Below are 11528 nucleotides of genomic sequence, written 5' to 3'. Positions count from 1 at the left end.
GTTTTATAATTTTTCTTATTCACCTTTTCTATTCCTTGTTAGAGCATTTCTAAATATTTCAGAGTGTCAATAAATAGGAATCTTTTTTCTATCCCATTGTCTAACACGATTTGGGGGCATTTATTTTACATTCTGCCATTTTATTGAATTCTTATTCAGTATGAATAAATTAGAATGAATATGGGAATTGAATAAATTCATTCATTTATTCATCCAATTGATCAACATTTATTGAGCCCCTATCACGTGCTGGGCATTTTCCTACATATGGGGATACAGTTGGGGACAACACAATTGTATATTAGGGAATATACTTTGCTGTAAACCCCCTTCCAACTCCTCCAGCTTAAATGAATGAGTTTTGTTTTTCTCCCATAATGTGAAATCCTAAGTAGATGGTTCAGGGTTGCTTTGGTTACTCCGCAATGCCAAGATGTATTCAGGAACATTCTAGCACTCCCTACTGAGTGCTAGTCACTGTTTGACTTCCAGAATTCCCAGCATTTTATCTGCATTCCAAGCAGGAAGGAGGGCAAGGGCAGAGGATAAGAAAAGCATGGCAGCTGAGCTTGATCTCCCCACTCATTCTAACCATCCTGGAATCCCACCCCATGACTTTTACCTACATTCAACTGGCCACATCCATTTCCATTAGCCACTTTATTGCTCCCCTCAAATCGGGATTCTCTTAGCAAGGGAGAATAGGAGAAATCTGAATAAGCATCTGGCAGGTCCTGCCATAACAAGACAAAATTCTTGTCCTTACAGAGAAGTTCAAAAATTTTTGAGCTGAGGGTCTTGGATGATTTTCAACAACTCAGTCCTTGGACTTCTCCTCTACTTTATCTCCACTCACTCCATTGGTGATGTCATTCAGTCTCATGGCTCTAAGTGCAATTACACACTGGTGACTTCCAAATTTACATTTCTAGTCCAGCCCTCTCCTCTGAACTTCAGATCTGCACTTGGATGTCTAATGAGTATCTCAAATGTAACCTGTCCAAAATGAATTCCTTCATGAAAACTGTTCCTCCCACTGTCTTCCCCACCTCAGTAGAAAATTCTATACTCACAGTTGCTTAGGCCATCCTAGACCCCTGTCTCTCACATCTTATACCAGGAAATCCTGTTTGGCTCTACCTCCACCTTCTAACTACATCCAGAATCCCACCATTTCTCACCACTTCTACCACTAACATTCTGATTCCAGCCACCATTATTTTATACCTGCATTACTGTAACAGCCTCCTAAAATCACTGTCCACATAGCTAATCCTTCTGAAGTCTCAGTTCTTGACCTCCTCTTCTCTAATGATCATATCCTCATCCTCTATTTTTGTTATTTATTCCACTATCATTTCCTATACTATCATTACCAAAAACTGCAACCCCTCTTAGAATCTCAAAATTATGCACCCCACTAATGCCAACCACTCTATTTACCCATTATGTTCTCTCTAACATCCCTCTGATTCCCTCAGGGCCTATAATCCTTTAAGTCTACATTTTTCCACTGCCCCTGACTTTTCCCTTATACTCTCACTTTTCTTCTTACTGAGCTCCATGGTCAATAATTTCTTTGTCCACATGCCCTCAACTTCCTTGCCCTTCTCTCTATTGTACTCATTGGGCAAACTCCCAAACCTGATAAAATCACCTCTTCACCTAACCTGGGCCTGCACCCACACAGCTGATGTGGCTGGAGAAAAATACATAATCAAGCTGACTGGTCCTGCATTCCATTCATGATCATTAACTTCAAGTGGAACACTTAACACTGCCTGGAAATCATTCTCTGTTTCCCTAGGCTTTTTACTCTCATTCTCATCTATTTCTTAATTTTTCCTTTCTTCTCAAACCTCCAACTCCTTACCTCCAACTCCTTTTCCCTCTGATGGTCAGTCTCATATGATGACATTCCTTCATAGTCCAATGAAAGAAATAGAAAAAATCCAGAGACCTCCCACGAGCTCCCCCATTTATCTACCTGCACCTGTGCCCACATATTCAATCTTTTCTCCGTTCATATGAATGAACTCTCTGTATTCCTATCTTAGATCAATCCCTTGTGCACTAGATTTCATCTGATCTCATATAATTAAGGATATCTTTCCAGTAATTCTCCTATCTTCTATATATTCCTATTTTACTGAATCATTTCCATTTGTATATATTATTTCTTTTGTCTTAAAAAAATACAAACCCCTTGCTTGATTCCATTCCCCCTTCTAACCACTATACTATTTCTCTTCTTTTACAGCTAAATTCCCTGAAAGAATTGTCTGTATTTACTGTCTCCAATCTAACCCCTTCCACTCTAAGTTTCATTCAATAAGTTTCGTCCCCACCATTTATGGAAAACAACACTTATTAAGATCAATAAAACCGTTGTCCTAGTTAACTTCTGATCATCTTTCACAACTCGGTCAAACCCCACTAAAACATTTTCTGACTTGTCTAAGTCAATTCATCTATTACATTCTGGCACCACTATATCACTTATCATGATTGTAATTTTATATTTTTATATAATTCTTCAATTAATGATTCTTTCTTCCTCAATAGACTCTAAACTCCATAAGGGTAGGGATAATGTCTATTTTCCTATCACAACGGTATGGTCAGTGTCCAGTGCCTGGCACACAGGAGACCACCTATAAATGTTTAGGGGAATAAATGCTTTATTATTATCATCTCTATTTTAAACTTGGGAAAAGGAGGCCTATAGAAGCAAAGATACCAGCTCAAAGGAACAATGTGGATTACTGGTAGAATAGGGACTAGGAATAGTAAAACATAATGTATCACTGTGGTACATTTTGAAGTTATAATGTACCTTAAATGAGATGTGGCCCTTCTTCTCCAGCTAGGGCTAAGAGAGCCTCCACTAAGCTAGTACTAATGCCATGTTTGGGCTGGACACGACAAATCACACAATCTAGTACAATGTCAAGCCCTCATTATGCCCATAAAGGCTTAGCTGCTAGGTCAACAGAGCATCTTCACACTGTCAGCTGCTTTTGTTTCTGTATCTAAAGTGTCTCTTCCCAAAAACATTCATTTGAAATTACATCTGAGGCTTCAGAATAAGACCCTTCAGGTGCCTATCAGTCATTACTGACCTACAAATTATGAACCAGGAAGAACATTGGGAGGAGTGAGTAGGAAGATCAACTTAAAGTTATAACATTAAGATCCACTGTCAGTGGATCAGTGAGAAACACAGAAAAAGCATTTCAGAAATGAAATCGATACACAAATAGGACTTGAGATATACAACTTTTAAGGAATCTACTGCATTATAAAGATCTATGTATACCAGTTGGAAGGCCATTTTGAGAATAGCAAACCACCAGACAGAACTGTCATGAAACACACAGTTGTGTTTACTATTTTGTAAGTGATTACTAGGTGATTATATAATTTATTATCCAAAATGGGGCACTTTGAGAATAAAAAGAGGAAACATTAAAAATTATGCCAGGACAATGGGTGTTTACTAGGACTGTCCCAGGGAAACAAAGAGGACTGGTCGCCCTCTTAGTAACCATCCTCCACTCATTATACCTGGAGAAAACCAGGTACTCATTCAGTCACATACAAATATCTTCATTAGGCAAATCAACAGCAGCAGCACTAGTCAGAACGGATAGGATACCAGTCCAGTGTGGGCTTTATTTAAATCATTTTGACCCTGGATGGTCATGCCAATACTTATCATCTCCACTGAATAAAAACAGAATAAGAGTCATTTCCTTTATCTACTTATTTTTGTTTTTAGTATAACCCCGAATTCCTGGTCTCAAGCATTCCCCTGCCTCAGCCTCCTGAGTAGATGGGATTACAGGCTCACACCACCACACCTGGGTAATTTTTAAATTTTTTGTAGAGACTGGGTCTTGCTATGTTGCCCAGGCTAGTCTTGAACTCATGGCCTCAAGCGATCCTCTCACATGGGCCTCCCAGGCCTCCCACAGTGCCTGGCCTCTATTTATTTTTCTTGTTCCTTCACGCATGATCTATATTCAATCCTTAAAAAGGCCATTTCTATCCCCATTTAAAGTTTAATCCTGATTTAAGAAACAATATAGTGTTCTAAGTCAAACAAAACCATTCTTCAAACTTCCAGAGGCTTCCCTCTTCCCCAAAGATGCCCTTACATGAACCACATCTTTCTTTAATCAAGATTGACTTCTAGGTCATTCACTGAATCAGCACAGCAAAAACAAGTCACTAGCTACAAAACTTTATTGCTGGAATCAATACATATATCCTTCTGAGAAATGTTTTGAGCCAGTCACTTGATGGTTATGAACATATCAGAATCTGTTGTGCTAATATATTTTTGGTTTGCTTGGCAAGGGAAAATAAAGATTATTGCAAAATTATGAATCAAGTTCAAAAGGCCTGATTAAAAAAAAAAATCTATAAAATGGGAGGATCAAATACTGCCAGCCCTACTGTGTCAACAAACATTGTATAATTCAAATCAAGAAGACAATTCCATACAAGCCTAACAAGGCAGATGTTGGCATGTAGAAGCGAAGCAATCTGTTATACAAAATGCAAATAGGGTTAAAAAAAATTACAAAAAATAAAAAATCAAATTTTGGTCAGAAAACCATTACTACATAAAGCCATATAAGGATGTCTATTAGTTGTTTTTTTTAAGGGGAAAAGAAATCAAGCTATTCGTTTTCTACTTATTCAGAAGGAAAAATAAAAAAAGTGTTTGGAAAATATTCCTGATATTAAGTGAAGATTTTCTCACCTGCTATCTAGAATTCATAAACATCTGACTTATCTTTGTCAACCTTTAGAAAGGAGGCAATAAAATCAGTGATTAGCCTTCAGTGGGACACTCACAACACCCTAATGAGGTCCAGAGTGATCCTAGATCGGGGGATGTCAATGTTGAGTACTTGGACTTCCACTCTTTCTCCAGGGCCCAGTCCAAGGCTCCTTCTCTTCTTCGTTTTAGAAAGTTTTGCTTCTGTTACATTTCGTATGGGAATCAGCCCTGATCGCCCCACTCCTATATCCACAAAAATTCCAAACAGAGTGGCATTCTCGACTTTGCCTGTAAGAACTGTCCCAACCTGCAGATCTTCCAGGCACACTATGCTTCTCTTGAAATCAGGTTTATCAAAATCTATAAGAAAAGGGAGAAAAAGTTAGCAGTAACTAATAAGGCACTATACTTCCTAGGGACATTAGTGGGGACATAAAAGGAGCTGAAGACACAGGCTTGCCTTCAGAGAAAATGCATCCTAGGCAAAGAAACAGCATTTGCATACGAGAAACAATTTTTAAAAATTTACTCAAACACTTTCTTCTCCCCAAACTCTATCTCACTAAGCAGGTACACATTAGCACACTATACGTGAGGACTGAGAAGAGTAGAGAGTCTTATTTTTCTTTCTGTGAGATGATGAGAATATATCTTTGCTCAATGAATATACAAGGCTAAATCACAAACACTGAGAAAGTAAGACTGTTGAAGACAGATCAGGAGTGTCCCCCACACACCCAGTGTTTGGATTCTTAAATTGTTTAAAGGTGGTAGAAAGTACATCAACTTTTGGTTAAATGTGGATGAAATTCAGATGTTCTCTCTCCTTACTTCTTCCTACACATTTGGAACTCGGAAAAGCAATTCCTATCCATTTCAAATATATTCATACACTCAAAATTCATGGATTCTTGATTACCTATGGCTCAGAAACCCAGACCAGCTAGTACCTAATCTTCTTTCTCTTCTTTCAATTCAATTCATCAAACATTTATTTACTCGTATAATTACCTCACAGCCAGGCACTCTGCTAGATGCTAGAGATACAAAGATGAGGACACTTAGATCTCTGTTCTCAAGTTCCTTATGCCCTCTTTTCTTGCTTACTTCAGTGTACATTTCTCTGTTCATTAACCTATCCCCCAAAAGGTGGGTATAAAGCATGCCAAGGAATCATCATGGCTCTAGTTAAAACAAAAACAACAACAAAGGTTTTATGAGGGAGACAGAACTAACAGTTGAAATGGGGCTTGATGATCTGTGGGCTCCATTTATCCATGCTCTTCACGAAGGCCCCCTTTCCTAGGATTACTGCATGTTGACTCTAATAACAAAGAACACATTCTCTGCTTGGATCTCCATTTACTAAGACCTCATTCTCCCCTCCACCCATTCCATTTCCTTTTCCTCCACAGCTGTTGGCTTTATCCTGATTACTTGTTAAAGCTATCCTTTACATTTGTATTAACAACTGGTCACCTTTCTTCCCCTCCCCTAGTCCAACCATACTGAAACCAAGATGTTTCAAAAATTAAGCTTTTTCCTGTAAAACAAAACAAAAGCCCTCTTTAAACCCCAGATCTCATTTTCCTCATAAAATAAGAATATGCAAAGTTGGAATTGATTCTGTAGAATTTCACCTGACGCTAAAGCAGTGAATTCCAAAAGCAAGAAACCTACTGCAATGTAATATAATATTACACTGGGCTAGGACTGTGTCAAAGCAAAGTGAAACTAAGTCGTTGATCATGGCCAGGGATAGGATGGTCTCTGAGGACACCAGAGGCATTGTTTTTATGCTTGGAAATTCTTTTTTTCTCTCTTTTCTTGCAGAAGTCCAGCTGCTGCAGATTCCCAAAGGGTTCCTGATCAGTTGCTCAGTTTAATTTTGCATGGAAAATTAGAGTCAGGAACTACTTAACTTGTTCCTGAAGACAGTCTGGGACACTGAGAAATCAGAAAATCCTCTGTGTACCATGCAAATGTTAACACTTTCATAGCCAAGGCTGCATATTCAGTCCACTGTCACCAGGCTGCTCTGATGAACCCAATTACGGAAACTAAGTAGCAACCAGAGTATTAACAAAAATAGAGTGGATTACGTCACTGAGAAAACAGAGGACAAGATGAGTATTAGGAAAGCATGAGGCATTAAGAAAGGAAATACTCTCGAGACAATGGAGAAAAGAGATGTAACATAAATAACTGTAATGTAGAAACACCCAAAATACTATCTGCCCCGTCAAAAGGATGGCTCATCTGCCTTCCTCCTTGGGGATGTGTTTAGTAGTAAAACAAAAGTTCTCAGACATCTTGAAAATTGTGACTTACATTAGGGGAAAGGTCAGTTCTAAAGTTTGCTTAAAGAGACCTATTTGAAATTTCACTTGTCACACTGACAAACACTGCAGTAACTGGAAAGCTCAGTCCAGAGCCCAGGTGCATCTGTGTTTCTGTTCAACTTGGTTGGTTGTTAATTGGACCATATATTTAGAGTGTTGATCTTTGCTCCGAGTCTACAGTATGCCTGGGATAATGGAGCAATCAACACCACGACAGAAAAATGAAGATGGACACCCAAATCCAGTATAGGGTACTTGCAGTTAGAGTATATTTGCCAAGCTTCTAATACAGTGGGTGTAGGCCTACCATCTGCACATCCCAACCTTTTTGAGAACCACTGCTCTACTTGGCATCTCTGCTAGACAACACCCACACATGTTATGGATTCCCATAAAGGGTTACCAGGCCTCCAAATGGAGATGGATTTGTCTGCTGAAACATCCACTTTGTGTGGAGGACCATCTGGAGACTTCTGCTCCCACATTTTTGGCATAGGTCTTACTGGGTGTTATTTTATTTTTCTTTGACTTTTTTTAAAAACTTAAAACCTACAAAATAGTTAAGGGAATAGCTCAATGAACTTTCTGGGTGTGTTTTTAAATTCTCTTAAACCTTTTCAAAGAAGCATACCTAACCATCTCAAAATAGCCTAAATCAGAATAAAAAGAGCCATGCCCTAAATATGGTATCATCGAAAATGTTTATGAGATGAGTGTGCAGATTCATTTAAATCTCAGGGGTTCCTGTTCAAACTTCCCTTGGGAAGTAGGTCATTTGATACCGTAATTCTTTTTCACCAGGTCATTACTCTCAACAGCTATGGCTGTTATACTTCCCTCACCATCTACCTGTGCTGAAAGCAGAGAGCACTTTTAATTAGAAGGAAAATCGACAGAGAGATATTATCTTATTTGTTCAATGGATTCAGTGACACAGAATCCAAGAACTTGGAAGGCTGTAATCTAGGAAGAAGATTCACTTTTTAGCTTGTGAACTGAATGCTTTACCTTGGACTTCTGGCTCCTAGGAGATAAAAACAGCTTTAAAAAAATCATGAAAAATATGTGCCTTCATGCAAATAGTAGTACATGTATGATGCATGTAGTCTAGAATAATGGCAAATACACGTGGATAAGGAGTCTGGAGACCACCTGGCTTCTAGCTTTGCCACCGGATATTAACTATAATGAGTTTGAAGGAAGGACACTATATGTGTAGAATGGGAGAATAGTATTTGTTTTGCCTATGGCATAGGATTTTTGTGAGGATCCAAGGAAATAATATGAGCTATACAAATGCAAACTGCCATAATTCAAGTTCAATTGTTTACCTGTTCGAAAGTCAAAACTTTCAGGCTGGCTGAGACCATCTATGATCACCTGTAAGGTATGTACTGTTGTTTGTAATCTTTCTGCAATCTTCTCTATTCCTTCCTTTTCAAGGAATGAATTTATTTTTTGTTGCATTTCAGGCTTTCCAATCTCACACACTGTCCCTCCAATGGATGATAAAAACCTGCAGTAGGGGGAAAAAAAGCCCAACACTTATCAATAACATTACTTCTTTTCTAATCTCCTTATTTCAGGTTACCCTAAAATTCATTCATCTCGGATCCATACATCAACCAATCAGTCTTTACTGAGAATATATTATGTGTCCCATGCTATAATAAACAGGTGGTCTGTCTCAGGAAAAAAGAGTGGAGGGATGAGAAGGAGGTTGATTTAGGTTCTTGTGCTATTTTTCAAATAAAGCACCTGCTCAGGGTCAGCACCAAAAACATTTTACACTGTAATATTCATTATAGTTTAATGTCATATATATTTTATAAATAAAGTTATCTATATTTACCTCATTTCCTAAAATTTCAGTTAGGAAAACTTATTTGAATTTAAACTAGCCAACAGGCAAACAATTATTTGATGATACCAAAATCCAATAAAACACGCATCAAGTATTGCCAACTTTTTTTTAAGAGACAGTGTCTCACTCTGTCATCCATGCTAGAGTGCAGTGGTCCAATCATAGTTCAATACAGCCTTGAACTCCTGGACTCAAGCAATTCTCCCACCTCAGTCTCCCAAGTAGGTGGGACTACAGGCATGAGCCACCATGTCCAGCTAATTTTTTTTTCTTGGTAGAGATGGGGTCTTGCTATGTTGCACAGGCTAGTCTTGAACTACTGGCCTCAAGCTATCCTACCACCTCGGCCTCCCAAGTAGCTGGGACTGTAAGTGTATGCCACTCCACCTAGCTAATTTTTAAATTTTTTTTATAGAGATGGGGATCTCACTATGTTGCCCAGGCTGGTCTCAAACTCTTGGCCTCAAGTGGCCTTAGCCTCCCAAAGCACTGGGGTTACAGGTGTGAACTACTCTGTCCAGTCCCAGCTTTTGACAAATGAATAACTCTATTTATGTGCCATATCACTGCTTTTTACTTCTGTGTGGCCGTGACAGCAGTGTTACCTGTGTAGCATACTATGAAGTACACTGAGTATTCAGAGTCAACAGAAGAATTACGAGGGAGGATATCAAAAATAAAAAGTAACTTTCTTCCAAAACGGAAGACCTCAATTATATACTCTAAAGATGAATACTATCTTTATTCATTTTATATATTTTGTAGCTACACCATTTGCAAAGAAAAATATCCACCTTTTAAAATTTCCTTTTGCTATGTTCACCATTTCTTTTGCTTGCACAGCTGCCTCTCAGTTATTAATACTCAGCTTTCGAGTTCAATAATAAATTGATGAATAAAAAACAATTAAAGGGTTAAGATGCATTTCCCTGCAATTTCATGTGAATATCAGGCTGTAGCTTACTTTCTTGACATTCCTTGGCTGGCTATTTTTCTACACCATTAAGTTCCATTTCCTATGATTAATGGCACTTTAAAAATGTCAACACAGTAATCAGACAGATAGTGATACTAATGCCCTCAAACCGTTTCCTCTAAGGATATCTCTGGAATACAAGAAGGGAAAAAGGAACTGTTGGAGGTTTGTCTATAATCAGAATTGGGATGTATCCCATTTGGCAGGTTGCTGCGTCATCACAAACACAATGCTTGTCATTCCAATCTTTTCTGCATTGTTGTGCTCAACCAGAAAAGGCTTCTTCAGTGATACTCTGATGCTGAAAATCTGGTATCTGGTGGAGAAAACTCTCCCATCTCTCACCGAGCATCTCTTTGAGTTCAAATGTGTAACCCTTTTATACTATTATAGCCATATTTTTGGTCAAAGACAGATAGATTTTCCAGCATGCAGCTAATTCTCTTGATAATATATTTTGGTTAATAGTCTAATAAAAGACCAAGGAGTTCAGTGCTTGGTCTCCCTCTTTGGAAATGAGCCTCCATCCAAACTGGTGGCTAGTGAGAGATACACACTGTGAGTCTGTGTGTCTGTGGCTTCCCCAGCACGGTGGGGAGGCAGCTGGTATCTGTTAGCACTGATGGATGGGCAGTAGCACACAAGGGCCCTGGTGACAGGGAACAGCTGCTGGAGCTCTGACTGACGGGGCAGATGACACATGACAACCTCTGCCCACAGCCAACTTCCTTACACAACTTTCTAAATAATTCATGCCCTGCTGAGCAGGCTTCCCTGGTATTCACCCTCTTGGCTTTAATGGTCTGTAACTGGCTACTTAGCAGAACATCTTTCAAATCCTCAAGATTTTGGCTTATAATCATCTGTTAAAATGCCAAAAAGCGTATTCATGGGCTGTAAATCTATAACCTTGAATAGCATTTTATTATTAATAAAAGCAACTAAATGGCAGAAACTTCCCAAAGAACTGTACAAGTCTTGGCTTCAATAACAAAAACATCGGCTCAGCAGGCCACTTGGAGTTTTAAGGGTAAGGGTGTGGGGGTTTGTGTCTGTGGGTGTGTGTGTGTGTGTGTGTATGAGAGAGAGAGGAACACTGACTGCTACGAAAGTCACTTCCATATAAAGAATTCTGCTTACAGTGGTTGCAGATGTAAGAAGAAAATTGGTCTAACCTGGGTGCATATTTCATATATCATTTTCATTCCCACACCATAAGCCTGAGGGCATTGGTACTGAAATCAATAAAAAAGCACCAAGTTGTACTCCTAGCTAATGCTTCATATTGATCAACCCTATTTTTAAATGACTAAAGGACAAAGTCAAGTGCTTTTTTATTTTGAAAACTTTCCAAAAGTTAACAACAAGGGCACAAAATAAGAGCAAAGGGAGGGGGACTATAAAATGAACTTGGAATAGCATTCACATTGACCTTACTGAATTTCAAATATATTTAACTGTATGTGACAGAAAGCAATGTTTTATGCTCAGTAGCCATTGAATAAACATACGTTCCTTAAATATCCGAAGAAAAGTTTATTCTACATAAATTTT

The 11528-nt window shown here is 38.6% G+C and overlaps 1 protein-coding gene across 1 annotated transcript in view; it reads right to left on the bottom strand.

Moving 5' to 3' along the window:
• Nucleotides 1-4739: 4739 nt before the first annotated feature.
• LOC105817943 (S1 RNA-binding domain-containing protein 1-like) overlaps nucleotides 4740-11528 on the bottom strand; it is a 28507-nt gene continuing 21718 nt past the window's right edge. The window contains exons 5-6 of the mRNA XM_012653789.1: nucleotides 8466-8650; nucleotides 4740-5152 (exon numbers count right to left, since the gene is read on the bottom strand). Of these exons, the coding sequence (XP_012509243.1) occupies nucleotides 4863-5152; nucleotides 8466-8650 (475 nt within the window). The 3' untranslated portion in view covers nucleotides 4740-4862. The remainder of the gene's footprint in view (nucleotides 5153-8465; nucleotides 8651-11528) is intronic.

This window comes from Propithecus coquereli, unplaced genomic scaffold (assembly GCF_000956105.1).
Source record: "Propithecus coquereli isolate 6110/MARCELLA unplaced genomic scaffold, Pcoq_1.0 Scaffold43, whole genome shotgun sequence".
Classification (NCBI taxonomy): domain Eukaryota; kingdom Metazoa; phylum Chordata; class Mammalia; order Primates; family Indriidae; genus Propithecus; species Propithecus coquereli.
The sequence above is the reverse complement of the archived record's forward strand: the minus strand, read 5'-3'. Positions and strand labels throughout refer to the sequence as shown.